We start from the raw sequence: 27274 nt of genomic DNA, 5'->3' as shown, positions 1-27274 counted from the left end.
TAACAATAATCTTAATAACCTCACCTCCACAACTCTCAATCATACTACCTCACACCCCAGGCCTACCTCACATGCTCTTAATTTTGCCTTATTGAATGTCCATTCCCTGACCAATAAGTCATTTATGGTGGGCAAACTTAATAATGACCATGATTTATTACTGAAACATCGCTAGATACAAATAATTTCTTCACACTGCGAGGGGCATCTAACTCCCAATTATAACTCTCTGCACACTGCAAGGCAGGGCAAACGCTGGATGGAGTAACAGCCATTTTTTCTGACTCTTTTAACCTTATTCAGGTCTCACTTGGCAAGTACCAGAGCTCTGAATATCTTGCTGTCAATGATTTCAACATTCACATCTTTAATTCCACAGCGCCCACCGTAGTCTGTTTTAATGAATTATTGCAGTCGTTTGACCTCACCCAACATGTTATGGAGCCAACTCATCATCGTGGGCACATACTGTCCTTGACGTTGTCATTTCCATGGGTACTGATATCAGAGTAAGAGCTGTCAAAGATGTTGCACTGTCGGACCGTTACTGTGTTTTCTTCAGTGTACTCTTAGCTACTAATTGAGCCATCACCAGTGGTCATGTCAAGAAACAGTACCGCAGTCCTTTCTTAGAGCAGAATCCTCCATGTTGCCTTTATCTGAGAGCAGCAGTTGTGATGACCCGGAAACAATGAGTTTCCACTCATTAATTCCTTACAGGCAACAACAGTCCAGACGAAGTGATAGCTGAGCAGGAAACTTCAACTTTCCTGAGGAGGAGTGTCTCCTGGTCCTCTCTGTCTAATGAGTTTACTTGACAGTTTTCTCAGTCATTTTACTCATTCCAAAGCTCCGTTACTTCTCATGCCAAGTTTGTTTGAGCTTTAAGTCAGCTGACAACATTTAAGCCAGCTGACAACATTGACACATTCTAGCAACACACAGTAAAATTAGCTGCTACTACATTGAAATTGTGCTAATATCATTAGCACGCGAGTGTGCTAACTGCAATTAGCATCTCACTTTAACACACTAAGTCTTGATGAACTAGTACAAAAACACATACACAGCTATTTACCTTCTGCAGTTTGCAATGTGTCCGTTAATCGTTGCTTAAACCCTAATCGGCTTTCACACTGCTCTTTTGTTTATTCCTCTCACTAGCCCGTGACTTCCCTCTTCGGGGTCACCTTTGCATCCTGCCCTTCTATCTTTCCAATTGGGCTGACAAGTTGGTAAAAAACCAGTGCAATTAACAAAATGTCAAGATAGACAATCTTTTGCCTCTGGGATTAGGGTGTGAGCTAACCGCGCTACTCTCATGTGTACAGTAAAAAACTATTTGAATTTCAATGAAGTTCATTAACACAATGAAAAAGATTTGTTCTTCTGCAATTATTTAATCCACTATGAGCTGTATTAAACACTCTAATTAATTTAATTTAAATTAATGCTTTTCAAATATTTAAAATGATTTATTCATCTCTTTTTGTTTACATATTTATTTGTCTAAAATGGAATATTTTTAGACTGTTCTACATAAATTAAGGACATGAACACAAAACATAACATTACCTTGTTGTTACGTTGGTTGTTACAGAAAATAACAGGGAAAATGTTTTCTTACCTGATATCGCCAATATTTTTGCAGGATGTAAATTCACTTAACTGTACTTAGATGACCAAACAGATCCGATCTGAAACTTACTCTGTGTCCTTTTTCCAGTTTTTTTTTTTCTCCGTTGACGTCCCACATCCCATATTCACTCAAAATAAGAATTTGGCAGGTCACATTTAAAATAATCCAGGTAATAATCCAGGTAACAGCCATTACTAGTGGACCGACTGAGCAGTATGGCAGATGCCCGGTGGCAGCACAGCCACTCATATAGATGTATTTTCAAACTTGACTGGTGAGAGGCACGATTTCACATGGATTTCACAGGTATTTTTTGCAGTGAAGGGAAGAGCAGGCTAACAGCTGTGTTTGGTATTAAGTTACCTACAGATACTGAATTCATCCCTTCATATTAATATGATGAGGTTATCCTATTCATTACATTTTTCCTTGTCCCCTCAACACACTTCACATGCTACATTGGATATTGTTTCAGTAATACTAGACAATCTGGGTAGTCCATAACATGCTGACATTGTGTATCCTAATGTTAAAGCGGTACAAAATAAGCAGTGAAAGTTGTCAGACTTTCAAACACAGAGATACATGCCTCTTAAATAATGTTGTTGTTATGTCTGAGATCCCTCACATATATTTAAAACATTGTTATGTTCTTTTAATTTGTGTGAACAAATTAAGAAATTTGAGAACATCAGTTACTCATTTGAAAACACAGTTTATTAATATGTGTGCACAGATCTGTCTCCATGACACTTGCCAGGCTCTGTTAGGCTAAAATGTTTATGTCAATAACTAAGTTATATATTTACCCTGAATTCTGCGAGTGTGTGTGCTTTGTGGTCCTGTATGACTGAGCGCAGTGTATCAGCCCCCTGCAGATCAGCCTTTGTTGCTTCCTGCTGTGCATATGAAGTTCTCAACCAGAGTTATCCACTCACCCTCCATTTACCACCAAAATGAAACCATGCTCAAATACAGTCAAGTTTTTGGCAAAAGATGTTTTATTTCGTGATGTAATTCAAATTGTCTTCATGGTCTTCTGCTGCTTTATGCTTATACTGTGTGTCATCAGCAAAACAAATCTCATTGTGCACAAGTATCCTTCAGTGCTTTGCGACTTCATGTGACGGGAGAACTACACATAGCCATTTTAATTGTTCTTCTCCCTCATGACTCTCCCTCCTCAAAAGCTTGCAGATGCAGGATTGATATGTTTCTCTGCTGTAAAACAGTTTTAAATTGTAAAATTGTTGAACATCTTGCGTCATCTGAGGCTCTATATTATTCTAAAGGGCAAGCAGAGGAATAACTGCTTCCAATTTTCCTACACAATCACTTCTCTTGAAAGCACTACCCAGCTATAATGATCATCACCATCTTCATCATCATTTCCTCTTCATTCTTGACTCAATTATGCCAGCGACACTTTTATGAATCTGTCAGCTGAAATATGCCACATTTCCGCATGATTGTGTTTTATTGTGCTGCTCGAATTGAATTTGCTGTTCCCAGGCTTTTTTTTGCATTGTAAATAAAAAAGAGGTGGCAGAAAGGGAAAAATGAAGTGGAAGTGGTATCACTTTTAACAGGCCAACCTGCTATTTTTCAGCATTGTTCTCCGCAGAGGAAGGCAGCCAGGGTAATTTGCATTTATAAAGGCCTTCCTTACACACCCTGGGTTTGGTTAAACCATTCTTTCTCCCCTCCCAATAATAGAAGCACAAATTGAGGGCTGTGAGTGCAGGCACAGAGGGATGATGGGAAATATATTAATTTGTCTCTTGTCATTCGTTGGGGATCATTTGAATGTTGTCATGGTAATTTGGTGCTCGAAGGCTGCAGGTCACTTTCAGACAGAGACCATGAGCTCGGCCCAATCCTTGTGAAGCACTGATAAGAGCCGCCCAGTGTGTGTGCGTGTTTGTAAATGTATGTGAGTGTGTGGGTGTATATAAATGTGTGTTCCCTTCACTGCAATGATGAATTACCTGCTTATCTGGTTCAGTCCAGAGAGAGGAGCGCATGATGGCATGAGACTGTCAGGGAGAGAAAGAGGCGACAAGATAGGTTGCTGAAAAAAGAAATGAAATGATGTCGGGGTCTGTGGGGAGGAGGAGGCGTCACAGAGGGGGAATAGCTAGATGGGGCAATGGAAGAGGAGAGATATGGAAGCAATAGTGCTACTGGATGAAAGGGGATGGGGATGCTGAGCTGCAATGATGCATTTTGGTCATTGTGCTATAAATGGGTGGTGAAAAAGATACGTGTTCAGCTGACATGGAGACTGAAAAGAGTTGAAGGGATAAAATAGGATCCTCCCACCTTTTCAGATTTCCCATATGATGTACCTAGTAACATGTATATGTGTCTGGAGGTGCATTGTCAAGTCTGAGAAAATACCTGATGATTTCAATGGAAACACATAGCTCAATATTTATATTTTTGCATAATATCAAAACTAAACAGATTATTACATAATGATTCTAGTGGCTATTTTCATAAAAATTTGATATCATTGCATATTACTGGACTGGATTTTAGGTGTTCCATGGATATAGTCGAATACATAAGTATATGAACGGTGACACAATTTTTGTAATTATGCCACCACAATGGATTTGAAATGAACAAATCCATCAAGATGTGATTGAATTGTAGAATTTCAGCTTTAATTCAAGGGGTTTGACAAAAATATAGCAGTACCGTTTAATAATTACATCCATCTTTATTCATAGTCCTTCATTTTCAGAGGCTGAAAAGTAATTGGAGAATCAGTTTCATGGACAGATTTGACCAGTTCCCTCCTTATTTAATGAAAAATTAAGCAGTTAAAAGGCTTGGAGTTGATTCCAAGTGTTGAATTTGCATTTGGTAACTGTTCATGGGAACTCTCAATATGTGGTCCAAAGAGGTGACAATGCAAATGAAGGAGTCCATCGTTAGGCTGAAAAAAAAAACAACCCCACGAGACAGATGGCAGAAACTTTGGAAGAGGCCAAATCAACAATTTGCTACATTCTTAAAAAGAAGCAATGCACTGGTGAGCTCAGCAGCACCAAATGGCCTGGAAGACCATGGATAATCACAGAATTCTTTCCTTTGTGAAGAAAAAACCTTCACAACCTCTAGTCAGGTCAAGAACACTCTTGAGGAGGATAATGGACAGATAGATAATGACCCAAAACATACTGTAAAAGCAACCCAAGAGCTTCTCAAGGCAAAGAAATGAAATATTCCTCAATGGCCAAGTCAGTCACCTGACCTCAACCCAACTGAGCTTGCCTTTCTCTTACTGAAGACAAAACTGAGGGCAGAAAGACCCACAAACAAACAAACATCAACTGAAGATGGCTGCAGTAAAGGCCCGGAAATTCAAGATGACGTTATGAGATTGGCAGCCTGTTGCAGCAGCTCCTGGGTTTTTAACTGTTTTATTGTGCGGTTCTTATCATTATTTCTGCGCTTCTTTTGTTGATTCACTTGAAATACCATTCACTAAAGCTCCCAAGCTTTTTGAGTATATTTTTCTCATTTATTTTTCATATTTTTCTCATTTTTTGTTGTTGTGGGGTCACACTGAGCTGAGTGGAGCTGTGTTTGTATGCTTCTCACTGGAACTAGACCTGTGATTCCAGTGGAGCTCAGGAGGAGACGCTGGGGGTGCAGATCCGGACCAAGCTGAGGGTAAGAGGGACGAGATTTAAACCCTTAGTCCCATCAATCTTTGGGAAACAAGATGGACAAGCTGTGTGCACTGATTCGGACACTGAGAGAGTACTGTAAGAGCAGTATTCTTTACTTCATGGAGACCTGGGTCCACGCAGACTTTCCGGATCACAGTGGCTCCATACCTGGCTTTAAGACTATTCAGGTGGACAGGGACATTACAATGAGTGTTAAGAAGAAAGGTAGAGGGAATGTGAATGAAAAGTGGTTTAATCCTGGACATATAACTGTTCACCGTTAAAGGTAGGAATGATTTCTCAAGGGAGGAAACTCAGCATCCAAGTATTAAAAATAATTATGTTAGTTTGTCCAATTACCTTTGAGCCTCTTAAAACGAAGGGACTATGTATATGAAAGTCTACACTTCAATCACAGCTTGATGGATTTGTTTCAAATCCATTATGGTGGTTTACAGAGGCCAAATTAAAAAAATTTTGTCACTGTCAAAATAGTTAAGGACCTGTCAGTCCTATTTTTATAAGCAGTTTACATGTGTATGCTAAGGCAATGATACACATGGGTTCATACACTTCAGACTGTGGTGCTGAAGTGTCACCTAGTTCTGAATTTAATTTGACTGAGCAGACTTAGCAATTCAAACTCTAATGTCTCAGCTGCCAAGTGGTAATTTTACCCCTACACTTTTCACTGAGGACATGATGTTACAGACAGAGCAACAGTGATCGCACAATATTTGGCTTAAGAGAAGGAGCTTTTAAGTTTTTTTTAAATTTTTTTTCTTTCTGGTAACTACCATGTTAGTGCAAGGGAGGAACCGGATATAGTAGGGATGGATTTTAAAATAGGAGAATGACTGTTTATTCCTATGGCTTTACTGATGACCATTGTCAGCATTAGTCCAAACAACCTTGTAAATATATTCATAAATTTCCTCATTTATTAGGTATGATGCATAGAATTCTGCTGCACAGTCCAACAGTGTCAAAGCGATAAAAATGGCAATATATTGTTTTAGTTTGTTTGTGCCCCTTCTATACTTGCTTATGTGCTGTATGTTTAGCATTTCGCCATATTTTTATCTGAAATGAATGAAAGTTGTAGGGAAACCATGCTGATGGACTAATGTTCAATGTGATTTTCTAAAAATAAATCAGAGAGGGAGTTAACGAGAAAAAACAGCCACAAAGCACACTACAAGAGCAAAGATTCATTATTAAGAACAACAGTGACCCCAAAAAACAGAGTACTTCATATAGGATAAGAATAGATTTGGAAGTTTGATATCTCAGTTTTTATGTATGACAAATCTGAAAAAAAGTCATTTTGACAGAACATGGTAAAATTGAGATATTCTGAATGTTTGTTGACACCTCAGACTGGGTCTAGTCTGGTGGAAACTACCAGCAGTAAAAACCCACCCATCTCCCAAGGCCTCTGGTACATAATCTGTACAGAATGAACCATGGCATAGAGTATGCCTGGTATTATGCATGGATGTAATACAGTAAGAATGGAGACAGTAATCAGAATTTTCAGCACTGTTGGGTTTTTCCTGGGGTTTACCTTAATACCTGCCACTGTCAATCTGCCACATGCTCCACGATTATTTTTTTCATGCATATCAGAGCAGAGAGTTTATAGAAGCTGAGAAAGTAATTGCTGTTAAATAAACCTTCTGCATGAGTTTGACTTTTTATTTTTTATACAGGCACACACACACATAGAGACAGAGTTTCATTTGGAAATTATCTGTCCTTAGATGTTGTGTCATCTCTGTGTTGTATAATAGATGTTTGTAAGGAGCACCCAAGTTCCTTTTCCCTTACAGAATTTCTGTCTCTATATCTGTCCTTCTCTGTCTCTCTCCATCTCTTCAGCCTAATTGTTCCACTAATTAATATTAGTGGGTTCACAGTGAAGTATTACTTTGCTGATTTCAGGTTTATTATCATGTTTATCATATTTTTTTCTCAAAATGGGACTTTGGGTCCCATCACTGTTTTATGCCTCTGGAGCTTTTGTGCTGTTGTGTAGAACTGAAATCCCACAGAAGTAATGTTTTCACTTACATTTCAGAGATTCCCACTGACTACTGTAGCATTTATCAATTTGCCAATCAATGTACATATTAATATATATATACGACACAATTTTTGTAAATTTGCCTCTGTACACCACCACAATGGATTTAAAACAAAGCCGTCAAGGTGTAAATGAAGTGTAGACTTTCAGTTTTAATTCAAGGGGTTTAACCAAAACATCACATTAAATGTTTAGGTATTACAGCCACTTTTATACATAGTGCCTCATTTTCAGAAGCTCAAAAGTAATTGGACAAACCAACAGAGAGAGTGTGTGTGTATATATATATATATATATATATATAATATATATATATATATATACACACACACAACCTGATATATATATCTTTAAGGGTTATATATATCCTTAAGGGTTATTTTTAATATTTGGATGAAAATGCTGAGTTTCCTTCCCCCTCTGGCAGAGCTCTTGCTTTACCAGGCCTTTACTGCGGATGCTTCAGTTGCTGCTTGTTAGTGGGTCTTTCTGCCCTCAGTTTTATCTTCAGTAAGTAAAAAGCATGCTTGCAGTACATTTTAGGTCATTGTCCATCTGTACTGTTAAGCACCGTCCTATCAGTTTTTCCGAATTTGGCTGAATCTGAGCAGATGGTATATTCCTATAAACTTCAGAATTCATCCTGCTACTTATATTAGCAGTCACATCATCAATAAACACCAGTGACCCAGTTCCATTGGCAGCCATACATGCCCATGCCATAACACTGCCTCCACCATGTCTGACAGATGCGATTTCCATCTCCATACTCGTCTCTTCCCATCATTCTGGTACAAGTTAATCTTGTTTTCATCTATCCAAAGAATCTTGTTCTAGAACTGGGCAGGCATTTTTAGATGTTTTCTGGCAAAGTCTAATCTGGCCTTTCTGTTCTTGAGTGTTACCAGTGGTTTGCACCTTGTGGTAAACCCTCTGTATTTACATTGATGAAAGCATCTCTTGACATTGATACGCCTACCTCTTCAAGAGTGTTCTTGAACTGGCTAGATGTTATGATGGTTTTTCTTCACCAAGGAAAGAATTCTGCTGGCAACCACTTTAGGTGTCTTCCGTGGTCTTCCAGGCCTTTGGATGCTGCTGAGCTCACCAGTGCATTCCTTCTTTTTAAGAATGTACCAAATTGTTGATTTGGCCTCTTCCAAAGTTTCTACCATCTGTCTGGTGGGGTTGTTTTGATTTTTAGCCTAATGATGGACTCCTTCATTTGCAATGTCAACTCTTTGGACCACATATTGAGAGTTCCAATGAACAGCTACCAAATGCAAATTCAACACCAGACCCTTTATCTGTTTAATTTGTCATGAAATAACAAAGGGAACAGGCCACATCTAAACATGAAACTGATTGTCAGGCTATTGTCCAAAAGGCACTCCAAAGGGCCTATTTTTCTGTGAAAATATAAGCTAACATTTAACTCAGATTTTTGGCCAAAATTCTCCTTCATGGGTTCTGTCTTTGCCAGTACTACAACTGATACAGCCTCCCAGCTATGAAAATCATTTAGGACTGACGAGTCTGCTACCTAACATAATATTCTCAAATTGGATAATTGTATGTGTACCGTTATGTTTCTGTTGACTTACTCTGTGGTGTCACGAGAGCAGGATATCCGCTTGTGATAAAAAGTGCTGCACAAAGCACACTCAAACACCAAAGCTCAAACCATTCCTGTCCCAGTTGGGAAAGTTGATGTCCTGCCATTAGTTTACCATGATGAAAAAAAAAAAAAACGAACCACACCCTCTGTGCCTACTGTGAGAAAAATACACAGTATATATTTGGTGGAATAATCATGGATATTTGCATGTTTTCTGTATTCTTCTTACATTACTTCTACTCTACATTTCACTGCTGCAAAGAGCCAACATTCCCATGACGGAGATTCAGATTTCAAATGTGTGTTAGCAATGATGTGGAGCTGAGAGAGCTCCTCCTGTGCATCTGCTGTTGTGCTCATCATTACAGCCATAATGGTGACTGAAAGCTGGGATAAGCCAGGCTTCTCTGGAGAGTAGCTTGCTTTCTGCAGAAATTCTCATGGAGTTGTCAGCTTCACAGGGAGATAATCAGGTGAAACTGGTCCTCCATGAAGACCCAAGACTCAAAAGATTCAACACCTAGACTCAGACTCAGAACACACTTAATATACTAGTTTTAAAAAAATGGATATATTTTGGTTTTCTGTGGAAGTTACACTCTGAATCACATACAGTATGTTGTTGTATAGAGAAGGACTTTATTGGAAAATGATCTCTGATCCATTTGGCTTTTCAGTAAAACATTAAAACATACACACAACACATAACAACCGTGACAGTATGAATACTCCAAGTCATAAAATACAACTTATAAACAGATTACAAATTAACCTTGCAATATACAAAGACTCTCTTTGTTTTAGGGTCACAGTTCAGAATCTAGGGTGCCTGGGATGAGGACCCAAAGGCAGGACAGAACCACAAGTCCTCGTACCGAAACAGCTAAATTGGTTGTCAATGTTTTCGGAAACAATCCCAATGACCATTACCAAGATAATTCAAGTAGGTGTTTTTGGATCTACCCCCTCTATCTTGAAGGCTTGCTTAAGTTTAAGTAACTACAGCTACTTGGTTAAGGTTTGAGAAAGATTGTGGTCATGGTTATAACAGAGCAATGCTGGCTGTTGGTAGGAGACAGGGTGTGAACATTGGTCTCTGGTGTCAAAGCTCAGCCAGCCATCACCACAAGAGTTCATCCAAATGTAGATGAAGGAAGAGGGCAAGAGTGGGAAAGGGATACTGTAGAGTGGCCACCATGTCAGGAGGGTTTCTGAAAACCTGATTCATCTTCTAAAACATCACATGGAATCACATGTAGTATGTTGATATGACAGAATTTTGTAACTGTGGGGAGGCAGATCAGAAGAAATCCAGGTCCAGTCCCTTTGAACTCACTTTATTTGTAACATTTTTCTTATTTTGTAGGCTTGGATAATATTATAATAAGGCATACCCTGGTATTTTGAAATCTTAAATTGGTTCAAAGTATACATCAATATAAATAATCTTACTGTGTAAACTTCTATTTTTAGTTCTTCATGGCTGTAAAAACCTTTGCACACTGTATAGACAAGTACAATGATATAGAGTAAACAACGAGACAGCAAACTGGTGCTACAGTTGTTGCAGCAAAGCTAACATGGAGAGAGGACGAGGTGGTTTCCCAGAGCCAGCACACCAGCTGCAGACAGCGATACTCAAAACTCTCCTGCTACTATAGCTAACATCACACCACCACCATATTTTTGCAAATTAGAAAGTAAACTGGATGTCTTTGGGCAAGTAATTTAACGTTACCAAACACACAAAAGTGACACAGGTACTGGCTTTCTAACTAACTAGTTGGGATTAGCCATCACAAGCATTAGCAAACGGGACAAAACAATACTGACCCAATGGCTCTGTGGAACATAGCAAAACTAATGTTTCACACTTACTTCAAGCAGAAACAGAGCAACCTCCGTATCCGTCTTCATGCCTTTCAACTCTCAGAGGTCTCTCCACCATTGCATGGTTGCATGGGGAGAGCTGTAGTCGGTCGAAATGTCTCTACTACATGTACTGTAAAGGTAGCTGGGATTCTGGTGTGCGGGAATTATGTATGTATGTATGTATTGAAATTTCATTATTTGCAGCTCAGTCTACTTCAAGAGATAACAGCAGGCTTTTATTTTAGGGCGTTGTTGTAAGTTTGTGCCCACATTGTGGTTGAAAGCAGGCTATTGCTATCGCAGGCTGCTATTGGTTAATCTTTAGTGTCATGTCTTTAGTTGTTTCTTAAATGAGTTAAATTCTCCAAAGGGGATTTTTGTAGGTGAAAGGAAGGCCCTGTGGTTCAAAGTTCATCTAATAAATAATAGAGTTATATTCATCCGTTAGTGTTGGACTCTTTTTGAAAATCTACTTTGTGTGTTGAGCACCTTACTACAGTGTATGTGTCAAAACATTTGAGTGATCAAATATTATAGCTTTTAGGAAGTGTGTGAAATTGTGGTTTGATCACCAGTGCCTGAGGTGTTTTTGGATGGCCTCTGAAAAGCTTGGGACATTTTTTTTTTTTTTTTGTCAGTAGGTGATACCCAGGACCTCTTTAAAATCGAACTCTTATCACCATAGCTCGTCTTAGCTGCAATAAAGGCGAGATTTAAAAAAGAAAAAGTTTCTGTGCAGCTCTTCAGAGGAGGATTTGGATGAAGCAGTAAGCAGAAGCATGGAAGGTATAGATAGGCTTTTTCTCAAAGGCTCAGTCAGTTTCTAGTCAGTTTCTCCTTATCTGCAGCACTCTTATCTCTTCATTTCATATTTACAGATATTGGCTAATAACCCCTGCTATTGGCAGCTGACACAAGGTTACTCAGGAAATGCGTTTTTTTTCAGAGAGATGAATCCATGTAAATCCTTCTAGCTCACATTCACAGGAACTCTCTGCCGCCATTGCTTCGTTCATTTTTCTTTTCTTTTTTTTCATTTTTCCCAAAGAGATTGGCAACATGATGAGTGCTAAAGCGTTCAATGAGCTGACATTGCTGCATATCCCTCTTGAGACAGGCCACCCATGAAATTTGAGCCTTTTGATTATCGAATGTGATGAAACATCCTAGAAATAACAGCAACAAAAAGAGGCAGACAGAGAGAGAGAGAGAAGCAAAGTAAATGTTGTAAATGTCTCGGGTCAACAAGTCATCCCTCACCCTGCATCATTCTGTGTCTTTGTTTTAATCTACTCTTCTCTGTCTGAGAGCTGGAACAGCACATCTTCTGTGGCCTAACATCTCTCTCATCACACTTCTACCTTTTGAATTCATGCTTCAAGTAATAAAGGTCTTGTTCTGCCTTTATGCACACAGAGAACGATTTGGCATCAGTCACTGGGAATATGGGCTGTTACAACAAACACTTCCCAGGCCACAACCAGCACAGAACAGTGCTGTCATGCTAACCTGAGCCCTTCAGAACCACAGTATGTCTGTGTGGCACTACCCTCCACATTCGGTCTATCACAAAGTTTTTGTTAATGTTACAACAGTGGAGGGAAAGTAGACAGCTTTTGTTTTCTGTATTACAGACTAGAATTTACTTCAATCTGTCATTCATCTGAAGTCAACAGGTCTAATCTGAGTTAATGAAAAAATAATTTGTAATTCAGTGGAATGGATAAAGTTAATTTCTCTAGTCTACATCACACATCTGAAACCCCAGCTCTGGCTGTATTTCATAGCTGCTGGGTTTAATAGAGAGGACAAAGATTTCATTCATGAAAGCTGAGGCATGATCATGCATGTCCAGGCCATTTTCATTCAAGGTCAATTCATTATATTCAGCAATTAGTCACTATGGCAGATTTGGTAGGAGGTGACCCACAGGCTGGTAAAGGATGAAAAAAGAAATGCGGTTACTGTAGTCAGTACAGGGACAGTGACTTTGCTCCTGAGACTCTGGTTGGGGTGATCCCACGAAACTACTGCAAATGGTAAGGCACTGATTCCACTAGAAAAAGAAAGAACAGATAAGGGTCTGTCTGTTTCCCAACAAGACCTCCAAATTAAATGACAAATTACGTTGCTGGGATCTGTAGAATGACACAAATAAGAGATTTTTGATCTGACGGCCCTTTGACAGGATGACATCATTTGTCTGTGCAAAGGTCTTGATTCTTATGGCCGCTAGAGGCTTCTGATAACTAACAAGGCCACATGGTAGATGGGAATGTTTTTGGGAATGTGGCACTGTTTTTAGGAGCAAATCATGGTCGAAGTAAACTCTTGAGTTATTTTAACATTATTTCATTGTTTTTCACACAGGGGAATTCTGCAGCCCAAAGCCCCGTGTTTAATCATGCTGATAAAAATGGATGGAATATTGCTCAGAAACTATCTCACTTTGCCTGCATATTGACATACACCGATCAGCCACAACATTAAAATCTGTTACCAGTTTTAATGTTGTGGCTGAATGGTGGTTGTGTGTGTATGTATATACAGTGTGTGTGAGTTATCCATGTGGTATGGCTCATCCTTAGGGTGTAAAAGTACACTAATGCTCCCTGTCTTATAAAAAAGTGGGAAAATATTGATTGGTGATGTCTGCCATTTGGGAATGCTAAGAAAAGAGAAGTTTGGTGTTTTTGTATTAAGGTGCACAATGGAGAAGCTTATTTTGATCTGGTAATTAAGTTGTGTGTCCCTCCATCATATTTAGGATCTGTTACACATACAATGTCTGATCAAGATATGACAAACTTGGGGAAACTAATGGTCTCACAGCTGAGTGTGGCTTGTTCAGGTTTTATGCACAGGGAATGCATCATCAACTGGCCGTTTGATTTTGACATCTCTTATGTACAAGTGGAAATTATAGTGTGATGTGGGACTGGAGGGAAGATGTAGTGATCACTGTATCCATAGCCTTCACCATGGTGGTTGAGATATCTTACTCTTTACTAAAGTGTTAAAGAGAACAAACAAAAAACTAAAAAGGTTTAAGTTTCAGTATTTTGGTATAATGCTATAATTTAATGAGGCCTCTCAGATGCTGCATTGTCTTTCACTCTGACACAAACACACAGAATTTAACAATCATCACACCCAATACACATTTCCGTTCCCAGCAACCTGTAGTCAAAACTTGCCTTTAGACAGTGCTCTCGCTTGGACAGTCTATGCCAAGGAGTACTGAAGCGGTTGTAGAGGCTCATTGTGGAATAACACCTTACTGAGACTGTTGAAGCTGGTTTGCAATTCCATTTTTCACCCATGTTACTCCTTTCTTGAATATTTTGAGACAAAGTGATGGACGCACAAACTTAAGATCCTTACATCCCTAGACTCCAGTGCTAGTTGACCCTAAAGTGCAACACACACATTAACATTGTATGAGCTGACCCATGTTATTTTATGCCAGTAGCACCCACCGGCCATGACAAATAGAAAAAAAGCTGTAGTCAGGATACAGTAGTCAGGATTTGCCAATATGGAAAGCAAATGTGATACAATTTTCTGAAGTGTTGATGTGTACCTATGCTGGGACGGTGTGTCAACCGGTAATGACATTGTGTGCAGGCTTGCGTACAAAATGAGAGGTGCACGTGTTCTGACATACTTCTGTGTGCTGTCCTTAATGGTGCAGTAGATATTTCTGTTTTATATGTGTGCACATGTATATCATAATTGAAGTCTAACATGTCTTCCTGCCTTCTTTCAGGTAGAGGATGCCATGCTAATGTTTGACAAAGCCACCAACAGACATAGAGGTAAGTATCCAATATTCTGTGTGTGCATGTGTGTGTGTGTGTGTGTGTGTGTGTGTGTGTGTGTGTGTGTGTGTGTGTGTGTGTGTGTGTGTGTGTCTGTTTGTCCATGTATTAGTGCATTTATGTGTTTTCGTACACATTAGTGTGTGGATGTGTGTGACTGTGTGTGTGTGACTGTGTGTGTGTGTGTGTGTGTGTGTGTGTGTGTGTGTGTGTGTGTGTGTGTGTGTGTGTGTGTGTGTGTGTGTGTGTGTGTGCGTGTGTTTGTGAATTTGGACTTAAAATATACCGTAATTCCTCAGGTTCTAAATCCATAGCCCCCACAATTGAGCTGTTGCTTGTGGATCACAGAATATACAGTATATAAAAGCCTGCTTCTCTTGCTTTCACTTCCAGTTCAGGACACACACACACACACACACACACACACACACACACACACACACACACACCTGTCACAGCAGCAACAGCAACAACTATATCAATACGTGAATTTCCTAAAACATCCCCACTTCCCTGAAGGTCAGGTCCATTGTTGCTCATTTTAGATAGCTTTCATTCTGCCCAGCAATCCATACTAAATCTGTTGCCTTATCATAGTGATTCTCCACACTGCTGACTGATATGAACACACACACACACAGACAAGGGCATACAACACCACATGACACGCCACACCACATAGACCAACATTTATTTTGCCTATCAATTTAATTTGCCTCATTTCCCGTTCGGTCATTTTGCCCTTCTGATAAGTCGATATGGATCTGCACTGACATTGTGGTGATTGGATGATGGAAGAGAGAGACACAGGAGGCGAGAAAGAATGAGAGGGTCAAATGAGGGGGTGGGAGAAAAGGCAAAAGAGAAAAGGTGCCCCACAGTTGAACAGGACGGAGATTGAAGGTGGGAGGCCTGTGTGGTCTGATAAAAGGGTTTAGATAGTTGATGGTACAGAACGATGTAGGCAGCAGGATGGTTATCTCCACCCCCTCCTTATCTGAAGGCCTTATCTGTGGCTTCAGCAGTGAAGCCCTCTGCCCCTAAACAGAGGACTTTACAAAGACAGCAGCAGAGAGGAGGAGACTGGCCTTCAGTCTTGAGTAGTTTTAAAGTCAGATACAGGAACCAGTGAGCCATTCAAGACCAACACAATACTTAGAAAGGGGTTGATAGTTCTGTAAATAAAATATGATATTGAAGGATAGGGAACAGATTCTGTCTTTACATACAAAGGTATTAAAAGGAATATAATGAGTGAATATACATTTTCCCGTCACACATCTTTGTGGTTAATAAAACCTGGGTCTTATATTCATAGTTTTGGCTGTCCTTCTTTTTGATAATAATGGGTCTCAATCACCAACTGTTCTTATGGAGAAATTTCCTCTTAAAACCATCTTACACCGTTTTCACAAACATTCCGACTTTCCCCAATGTTTTCTTTTTTGGGATTTGTTCTTAGCCACACCTATGAGCACACTTACACACATTTGAGTGCTGACATGTTTGTGTAAAATAATTAAGTTTCTTCAATTTTTGCAGTGCTATATATTATATATATTGAAATCATCATAATATTTTTTACCATTTATAATATTTTTAAGAGTTAGTTTCATTATTTCTGCGGATATGCACCTCAAACGAGGAGCTGCTGGAGATGCATTGCTCATCGGCACGCATCTTTGAGTAATTATAAATTACTCTATCTCTATAATGACTTAGGAGATGGAGAATGTGTCCTGACCCCCTGGTTAAGACTCACTAGGTGTCCTTCAGTCAGCAGCACACACATACCACCCTCCACCCTCCACCACTGACATGCTTAAAAGGATGCTGGATGTGTTTGGACACAGTCGGTAGCAAGCTGCTTTACAAACCAGAGAAGGTGTGTATAAAGACGACAGCTAAGAAATTGTATTTTATGCTTGCAAAAACATTAGAGAGCCTATAGGCTACCTCAGCCAAATTCTACCATAAAGTTTTGCATTTTTTTAATATTCAATATTTAATATTTTGATCATTTTAGTTTAGTATGATAATCATGGTCTGCTGTGTCTTGCACAACATCGCCATGAAACGTGGTGTGACTTAGAAGTGTGATTATTTATAGTTTACAATTAATTTCAAGAAAGAAACACATCAATTAAAAAAACACATATCAAACAGTTTTCAGTGCTTATTTTTCTATCTTTTTAAATTTGTATTAATTTCTTAAAATGTCTCAGAGCTTGTGGCCAGTACTGAGGCTATCTGTGTAAGCGTTTGGGCGATTCTCTCTTGGTTGTCCAGGACCGCCTCAGAGGATAGTTGCCTCAGTGGGAGTTCACCTGTAAATACATGATAAAAATCATACCATTGTAGTGACCTTTTATTATTGTGAGGATCAATTATGCAATGTTTGGTCTGGGCAAGCCTTTCCCCCCTCTGGTGGTCAGCGTCTCTCCTCTGTTCAGCAATATCTTTTTGGCCTCAGATTTGGGTCAAACCATTTTTTTATTACTTCATCAGTTGTGCGCTGTTCTCCAGATGCAGTGTCCACATAACAAGCAAAAAAAAAAAAAGGTGCATAGGATGTCTATGCATCTTTTTTTTACTAAATACAACAGCTACTAAATACAACAGTTTGTTTGCTTTTCAATTCCTGCAATAGTATCTCCAATTCAAAACTACATCAAGTTTTTCTTAGTTTGGAGTGCAGTGCCCCACTACCTTTAGATTTCATTTAGGCATTCTTGACTTCTCTCTGAGTTTTTCTTTTCAGTTTCTCATTGTGATTTAGGTGTGTGCACACAGCCCTGCAGTTTCATGCCATTTTATGGGGATTGGCAGGGAGTTTACCTATGCTAATTAGGAACGATTGGCACGTGCTTTCAATTTACGGGGACAGTGGGATTTATAATTCTAAGAATATAAATCTGCTGTTTAAGAACACATCATGAATCTGACTTAGACGTTTCTTAGGCCCTTTTTCCAGAAAAAATTTAAGAAAAAACTTAGGAAGATAATGGTAAATGAGACTGAGAATGAGAGATGGCATTGAGACTGTACTCAAAACATGGGGACTTTGACTTGATAATAAAACAAGACCCCACCTTATTTCTATTCTCTGTGAGGAGAAAACGAAGGTGACCTGCAAAATTATTATCCAAACTATCCATCTGACTCCTGATTATTATTGCTGTTTCTTGAATGTTTCTTGTTTTGACCAGTGATTGATGAATGGTGCGTTGCAGATTGTGGCAGATGTTTTTTTTTTTTTTTTTTTGAAATTCTGTTGTGACCCATCAGTTACGAAATGATGACATATATTAAAAGATTTACATGCACAAAAGAATCAGTACAACTTTTCTCAGATATATGGTCATATATTTAAAATAGTTATACATATAATGAACAAAGAGAGAAGATAAATGTGATGGATAGTTAAATATTTTAGATATTGACAAGGAGTATCATAAAATGTTGTAGTAATGAAAATCAAATAATATAATAATAATAATCAAAGGTTGGAGAGCAAGAGACTGATCAATGAATGAACCAACTTTGAAGGCAGGTAGCTAGGTTCTCAGGAGGCCACAAACGGCCGAATGGTCAGTGGTCAAGCAGGTGGAGTCTTTTGCAGGATGTAGCAGGTGGGTGCAGCTTTTAAATTCAAGTATATGGCAAACACCACATGTTATTAACATAGGGCTTGGCAATGCCACACTGGTCAGGCAACGGTTGTTTGAGTTGTTTGCACTGTAGGACATGACCCAAAAAGCAGGTGAGCTTGGAAACTTGCACTGGTTATTGTACTTGCGTGATTAAAAAAGGCCCTTGGATATTTAAAGCTGATAAGAATTCTTGTTAGGCCTGGGACAAAATTTGGATGCCCTTTCTTCCAAAAACATTTGGAACCATAAAACACAAATATAAGCATAGCTCTGTCTTTTTCCTGCAATGTATGTGTTTTGGAAAATTCAATATTTATCATCTTTCTAAGATACAAAAAAAAACCTCTTCTTTACAAACAAAACACTGATTAAAGACACGGTGTGTCTTGAGACTCCCTGTGAGTTTACTTAGCTTTTTATTGAACTTAGAGAAGGTCTTGTTTTTTGATTGCAAAATTATTCCTGCAGTAGAGGACTGCATGTATGTATGTGCCTTGATTGCAGGAACAAACCATATCTACGTTATTTACAGCAGGGGGGTGATTAGAATACCCTGTAGGCACGGACCCCATAGTTGCAAAGTGTGGCACCCCCACATGCAGACACACATGCACACTAAGATAGAGGTGCATTCCCAAAATGAAGCGATCACAGAGTAGCCTGTTTTGCCTGACACATTTGATTTGTTCACACAGTGTGAAGAACTTTAGTGTGACAGGTTCAAAGGACCAGGAATCAGTCAGTCAGCAGAACCCACTTGGAAGGAAAATCTGATACTGTATATTCTGATGTATTATTATATATTAAGTATCATGTGTAAAATAATATTAATTAATTAAAAAAAACAATAGATAGAGATAATAGAGATAATCTAATGGTAAGGGCTGACTCAGCCACAAACAATAAAAAATAATCTATAAAAAAAAAATTCTGACCATAAGTAGCATCAAAAATGGGTTTGATTTCATTAGAATCTCAAGGAAAATGTCAAACGACTAAGAACACTCGAGTGTAACAGTTGCTAATGTTGATGATTTGGAGTAGCTTCAGAAGATATTCAGACCCCTTTAGTTTTTGCTCACTTTACTGTGTCTTAGATTTAATTTTAAATTGTAAATTAGTTCACACTTGGTAATCCATAATGACAAAGTGAAAGCATGTTTTTAAAATTTTTTGCAAATTTATTAAGAATCAAAAACTTTAATATCTCATTGACAAAAATACTCAGACCCTTATTTCAGTACCCCTTTGGCAGCAATTACAATTTTGAGTCGTTTTGGGTAAGTCTGTACAAGCTTTGCACACCTGGATTTGGGCGGTTTATCCCATTCTTCCTGGCAGATCTGTCAGGCTCCATCAAATTGGATGGGAATCGTCCGAGAACTGCCATCTTCAGGTCTCTCCCTAGATGTTCTATGAGGTTTAAGTCTGTGCTCTGGGTGGGGCATTAAAAAGACAGTCAGAGATTTGTCCCAAGCCACTCCAGCATTGTCTTGGCTGTACGCTTTGGGTTATTATCTGGCTGAAAGATGATCCATCGCCCCAGTCCAAGGTTGGCGAACACTGGAGTAGGTTTTCTTCAAGAATCTCTCTGTATTTGGCTGAATTCCTCCTTCCCTCAATTCCAACCAGAATCCCTGTCCCTGCCTCTGACAAGCCCTCCCATAACATGATGCCACCACCATGCTTTACTGTGGAAATTGTATTAGATAGGTCATGAACAGTGTTTAGTGTATGCCATACATAATGTTTTGATTTAAATTTTTTTCTCATTAGACCAAAGATTATTTTCCCTTATACTCTCAGAGTCAGTCCATCCCTCCATCCAGGGTCTGATACCCCAGACAACACAGCTCCCAGGATCACTGAGACTCACAAAACCTTCCACCACGTTAAGGTTGTGATTCTTGCTTCCTTAATCCTGCTGCATTGAAGGTTTCCAAGAGCACAGTGGCCTCCATAATTCTTAATTGTAAGATGTGTGGAACATCAAGACTGTTCTTAGAGCTGGCCACCCGGCCAAACTGAGCAATCGGGGGAAAAGGCCCTTGGTAAAATATGTGACCAAAAATCCGATGGTCACTCCGGCTGAGCTCCAGAGATCCCCTGTGGAGATGGGAGAACCTTCCAGAAGGACAACCATCACTGCAGCAGTCCACCGATCTGGGCTTTATGGCAGAGTGGCCAGATTGAAGCCTCTCCTCATTGAAAGACAGACAAAAGCCCACTTTGGGTTTACAAAAAAGTACCTAAAGGACTCTGAGACTGGGAGAAACGACATTCTGCTTTGAGGGCCACTGATCACAGATGTGTTTGTATGTATGAAAGTTACCACTTTTAATGTTGTGGCTGATCAGTGTATATTAGGTCAGTAGTTGCAGCTACAGTACTTTGGCCATCTGGGGCACACTGCATGTCAGCACAAAGATGCTACTATTTCCTTTATACATACAGTATGTATTTGAGGGATGATTGAGCAAATGTCAGTTGGAGATAAGTGTGATTGATTAGGCTTTCTGCTTTACACAATTTGGAAGAACCAGTTTTGCTCAGACAATTCTGTGCCTTTGAATTCACACTTTTCTCTGTACAAATCTCAGTCACAGCAGCAAAAAGAGTGATGATACCACAAGTACATCTAGTTAGCTGCACAGAATTAGTATCTAAAGATACATAAAAATTGAAGATCAAAGACAACAAACAAAAGATTAAGGGAGTACTAATAATATACATTATTAACACTATGTTTAAGTATTGTATAGCAACAAAGCCCCTGTAATTTTGTGCTCATTAAACTTTGACTTGAAACTCAATAATGTTTGGATGACTGTCAAATCACTACACTCTTGCTAAGAGATTTACAGTCTACTTATGGACCTGCTTTTCCATCTTGCTCTGCCCCCTCACTGTGCAGTGTCTATTATGTCCGTGAATTTGACAAATTGAAGGGAAAACCTGAATAAGTGAGAAAACATCACGATGACTCAAAAATACCACATGTCCCTTCGAAGGTTCCATCTGCTGATTGACAGCACAGAAGGAGTGGGGACTAGTACATAACAGACATAAAATGAACTTTGGCTAAGTCCAACCCTGTTTCTCCAAGGATGAATTTACAAACAATATCAAAACCATACACAACTACTGTACATGGATAGCCAAATAATAATTGCCAAATCTTTTAATGCATTTTATATTATGCAGTTAAAGGCCGTCCTAGAAGAAACTTGACAATGGGGACAAACATGGAGAAATCATCTGGTCCTAGTCTCACTTGTGAGACTTGTCCACTGAAGGCTGATCTAGAGCTTTGGAGACCAAAAAGATCAAAGTTCTGACAGAGTCAGATATTTTGGATAGAATTCTCACGAGACTCCTGCTACGACCCACTTAATCTTTCTCCAGTCTTCCACTGACTCCTGCTCAATGACTTTTGACCTCTTCCCAGGGGATGCTGTGTGGTTTGGTCTGGTGTTCATTCTGTTCACTCAGTCTCTTGTCCAGGGTCCTTACTGGTTCACTAATGTAATGTTCCCCACAGCTCTTGCATGATGTCTTCATGATGTCATACACCACTCAAGTCTCTGTTTGTTTGTGGTAAGTGCGGACTTATTGTGACTTGACTCTGGCCAGATGTTCTGACAGTCCAGCGTTGTATTTACTATACAACGCAGGGAGTCCCAATAGGATGTTTCAGTTGGTCACTTTTTATTTAGCAGTGTCTATCCTGATCTGAAGTCAGGCTGGGATTTTCATCTTCCACTTCTTACACCACAGTGGCCACATATCATTAGCCACACATCAGCGATGCACCAGCAGTCTTCCATCAGTTTCGACATCAAATGCATTCAGCCGAAGTAGCTACTACCGTGAGCTCCGACTGCATTTGGCAAAAATCACAGCCTAATGGACAATCCATGTAGTTATTTTAAAGTACTGTATGGGGACTTGTGGATTGTCCATGTTAGCTATGTTCACCCCAATATAAAAACCATACCTCTTTGTCCTTAACATCCCCCATACTAACCTTATAGACATACCACACATCATACCCTCTGCTGTAGTTTATGATCTTGATGTGAGGGTGTAGAAATGTGTTAATATTCAAATTGCATTCAAGTATGCATAGGAGATGCATACTTACTATTATTATTATTATTAACTGCTTTAACTTGTTACATTCTTATCTTTCTCAATATTGTGTGTATATCTGTTTGGTGCAGTAGTCTTCTAAGAATTTCATTTCCCAGTTTGACCCAGTATAACTGTGTGCTGATGACAAATGAACCCTTTGATTTAAATTGATCTGCTTGACAATCACACACGTTATTGTCTAAGGCAATTCCAGAAGCTGATCAGTTTAACCTCCCTGTTCTCTGAAGACAGAGTTCAGAAATGTCACCTTGGTTCAGACAAGACAAAATTTCCCTTCCCTAACTTGTAGCAGGAATGAGCACAGTGAAAGCAGCACACAGTTATCATTATATGAGCTGCTCAGCCAGGACCCCAGAGATTTCACATACCAGTGTTTGTGATATGCCTTGGAAAATGAACATTGCATTTGAGATGGAAAAACTACAATCTTGTTGGCACAGTATTAGAGGATTCTGTCATTTGGCTGCAAGTGCTCAATCTGATCAAATTGTGGAAAAATGCTGACAAATGCAGCTTGCGTGAGTTATAGCAACACATCCTTGCTCTAATATGAGCAGAAGAACCTTTTCCTTTTGTTGCTTTAATTTCTGTCCTATATCTCAAGTTTCTTAAACCTGCATGATTGACAAATCCCACCATTACCACAGGGTTTATCTGAGGAGCAGATGAAATTCTCCCCTGACTTGCTCTCTGGTTGGTTCCCAGCGTGACAGGCAGGCTCCCTGCATGACTGTGCTGATTGGCCCATTGCTTCCTCTCTGGCTGTGTGGGCGGTCTGGGGGAGCCGCTGCAGCTCAGAGAAGGCCACTTGATGTGAAAATCACTCTAATAAATAATACAGCTGTGGTAATAACCAGCTGCTTTTGACCTTACCACCATGTTTGTGGCCAGCAATGATTTCATCACTGCCTCTGATTGGCATATGTATTATTAAGCCACTTTCTTCTTTAGAACTTAGCTTTGCTGGGTGCCAATTTTAAGTCAAATAGCATCTTCTTTTTCATTTATATTTTATTCTACAACTGTTCCATTTATCTTCCTTTATATCATATAAGATTACAAGGATTTCTTTACCTCAAGACTGACTGGGAAGTTGTGATGGGTCATTCACTGTGAGGACCATCTGTCTGTTTTCCAATTAGGCAGAGCTGACCCACCTTGTCCCTGCTCTTTACTGTTTAGAGCAGGGCCTTGTGGTCAACCACCCTCTGACGACAAAAATAATTTATTAACTGAAGACACTGGACACTGAGCATTTATTTCCAGACGAATTGCCATTTTCTGGTCCACTTGGGTAAGGGCAGGGTTTAACATTTAGTTTTTTCCCTGTGGACCCATCAGGCCAGTTGGTCATTAAACTGCTGGCCCCAAGACAATGATTCCTAATTTCATCAATTCTTTTTAATCAAAAGAAAATAGATACGCATAGTGTATATACATTATTTTTTACAAATACAAATCAATCAATTTTACATTTAAAAAAGTCATTTACAAAAATTACTGTCTAAATTGATTGATTAGGGAACAACCTGCATTGCTGATTTTTGCCTTGGCAGTTCAGGGACTGAATTGAAGGCTCTAGAAGAATAAAAGGGCACATTATACTAGTTATGGTTAGAACTGCACAGCCTGTGAAACCAGTTATTCTATGTCTTCTGTGGCTCTGGAGGAGGGTTGTCAAGTCTGAGACAATAACCCCAATGATGTCATAGTGGCTGCTCCTTTTTGTTGCCCTATTTCTTAGAAATCATTTTAGTGAGGACTGTGTTATCATAATTGATTGCACAAATGGCCAGACAAAAAAAAAAAAAAAAAATGTTGTAATAATATTTAGTTTTCTTGAAATGTTGTTTTTTCTTCAAATTATTAATTATTTATTTTAATTAATGAATCCTGTATTGATTATTAGTAACATGTATTGTCTGTTGACCAGTACTTTTAAACTACCTTCAGTAGATAAATTATATATCAAGTAATTCTTTTTCATAATTTATTAAGATAGATAAACTCTTTGTTAATGATTATTCCATCATTAACAAGAGGTTTATATATGACTATTTCTTCAATGACATTTCAAATAATTTAATAGTAGTTTATAAACATACATAAACATTCTTAATAATTGATTATAATTGATGCAAACCCTGATTGTATTCATAAAAAAGGCAAACCGAAGTCTGACAAGTCTGTGTTTAAAGTGTTCTATTCTTCTTTTATTGAGTCAGTTCTCATTTACTATGATATGTTCCTTTGGTATTCTCAGTGTGAAAAACAGAACCTTACTGGGCAAAAATTGTGAGTGTGTGCCACTTAAATCTTCTCAGCGACACACATAAAGCTCAGGTCACCTTAATGGATGCCCAGCACCCTCTACACACTGAGTTTAATTAGCTTCTTTGAGGGCAGAGGTTTTACATCCCTACAGGTGCCACTAACAGATATATGAGCTCTTTAATACCATAAACGGTTGGTTTTTTATACAATTTTGATTGGGCCTGTTAGATGTGTCCCCTAGTTTCTGGCTTCTTCTTTCACTGCTTTTTCTGACGGATGTGTGGACAGATACAATAACACCAGTGATGTAGGTGTTAAGCTGTGTACTTGTGCATGTTTTGTATCGATTGCTATTCTGTTTGCATACCAAAATGCCCCTCTATTTTGAACTTCTTTCTCCAGCTCTGTCTATATCTTACACTTTTCATGTCAATACCTGAGTGCAACACTATGAATGCATTCCATCAGAGGACTGTCTGAAAATGTCCAACGATAATACTTAGCCATCTCTCGGATATGTAATCTAGCTCTCATACCCATCCCTACTTCCTAAACTGTTACATATGCTTGTTAGTATTTCATCTGAGGTTTAATCACTGGAGAGTAGGTAGTAAAAAGGACACCTCATGGTAGGCTCAACTTTTTTCTGCAATGCAGTGCAACTTCATCTGGCAAGGCGCCTCATTGGCCAAACAAATACGTGCAAACGCTAATTCCTGGTAGATTATTTAGCAACGCGAATGCTGTATTTCTACTTTTTACCTCATGATTGTCAAGGCGAAAGATAAAATAGTTTCCACTGTGATTACTTTCCAGAGTTGTAAAATCCTGTCTGTGAGTATTACAAACCATTGTGCAGTGTTTTGTCGTATGATAAACCTTTGAATCCATTAATTTGTTATTCCAACTGGACCTAATAGATCATATTTCACTGTCTCACAGGTATTTAAAACAACATACCCCCGCCAATGAAGCCCCCTGCACTGTTTTGACACAGGGCTGTATTTGGTTTGAATCCCCACTAACCCCCCACTGTCATTCCACAGCCGCCTTCAGGAAGACATCTGTCAAAGCCAGGCCCTCAGGCACTTCACACTAAGCAGCCCACTACTGTAGAAATATGAGCTCCCATGAGATTAAGTGGTGCAGTTCAGAGATGTGGTAAGGAGTCAGTGCTTGTTCTATTCTCTCTGCCTCCACAGTCAGGCTCATTCATGCTGTTTTTACTCTGAGGTTCTTCTTTTGGTACTTCTGCAGCATCGTACTCTGTTAGCTCTCTAATGTGACACTTTTAAAGAGCAAATGTGTATACATAATACTGAAATACATATCTAACATAAGACAAGCATATTTACCCTGTTCACAACTGAGTATGGGCCAGAAACCGTTTTAGAAATCAGAAGTTTCAGTGTGTTGCCGAATAACATTCGAGTGATTGGTGTTAATATACATCCCCATTAACTTTACACTTATATTAAGGACTATAGATCTTTAGGAAGGTAAAAATCCTTATTTTAGCTTTTAAAACTGGACACAGATTAAAGTGTCATTTTCAATTTTAATGTACATTGATAAATTGTCACTTGTCATAGTCCTGTTGGTATTGAAAGGGGTGAAAAGGAGAGTATGTTATTTTAAGTAATGCTTAATGTCTCATATGTTTATTTTTGTTTGTTTATTTATTTGGCTTGCCTTTCTGTATGTTTAACAGTACCAAGTGTCTTGAAGCTTTCAAGACCAGGTTTTCATGGTATTTGTTGTGGATATAATGTACGTGTTTTTTAGGAGCTGAGGCATGATTGAGAACTGTTGCTGTTTTGTTGCTCTTTCAGAAATTGAATGTGGTAACTCTATAGAGATACTTGATGAACTTGATTTTTCTTGACTTGATGCGACTCCATCATTTGGGCATCATTTAGATTTGAGTAATTCTGATTCAGATCCTTCTCAGTTCTTATCAAATCCTTCTCTTGCCCAATTATCGTCATTTCATTTTCAGAGAAAATCAAAACAAATTGGTTATTTTTTCACAAGTATATTTCGATTGTTTTTTGTTAAAAAAAAATCAAGTGAATAAAAATCTTATGACTTTGCCTAAATTTTTTCTATAATTAGTGCCAGATTACATGTTTTTTTTCAAGGAAACTTAGTTGGTCCATCTAACATGAATACAATTTGAGGTATTATGACTATAACTGGGGACTTCTTATACCATGTTGCAGTTAATGCTTTGGTAATGTTAGACGGCCTTCTTCTTGTCCTCTAAGAACATATATAGTGGTGGAATTTGAAAGTGTCCCACTTTTCCACAGCAGTTTGGTTTGGTTTACAGCTCCCTTGTGTGGTTGGGGCAACAAATACTGTAAATATAGGCAAACTAATACATTTAAAGTCTGTGAATCTGCCCGTCCTCTGTATATTTGAAAAGCCTTTAAAGTCCAAAAAAGACCTTATGTAAAATATCAGTCCTTAT

The 27274-nt window shown here is 38.8% G+C and overlaps 1 protein-coding gene across 3 annotated transcripts in view; it reads left to right on the top strand.

Annotated features, from left to right (window-relative positions):
* Positions 1-27274, top strand: part of LOC120787382 (RNA-binding protein Musashi homolog 2-like) — a 294204-nt gene that overhangs the window by 140745 nt on the left and 126185 nt on the right. For all 3 annotated transcript variants that reach the window (XM_040122984.1, XM_040122985.1, XM_040122986.1), the window contains exon 7: positions 14668-14716. In XM_040122984.1, the coding sequence (XP_039978918.1) occupies positions 14668-14716 (49 nt within the window). The remainder of the gene's footprint in view (positions 1-14667; positions 14717-27274) is intronic.

Source organism: Xiphias gladius, unplaced genomic scaffold, assembly GCF_016859285.1.
Source record: "Xiphias gladius isolate SHS-SW01 ecotype Sanya breed wild unplaced genomic scaffold, ASM1685928v1 HiC_scaffold_1472, whole genome shotgun sequence".
NCBI classification, from domain to species: Eukaryota; Metazoa; Chordata; class Actinopteri; order Istiophoriformes; family Xiphiidae; genus Xiphias; species Xiphias gladius.
This window is presented reverse-complemented; position numbering and strand designations above follow the sequence as displayed.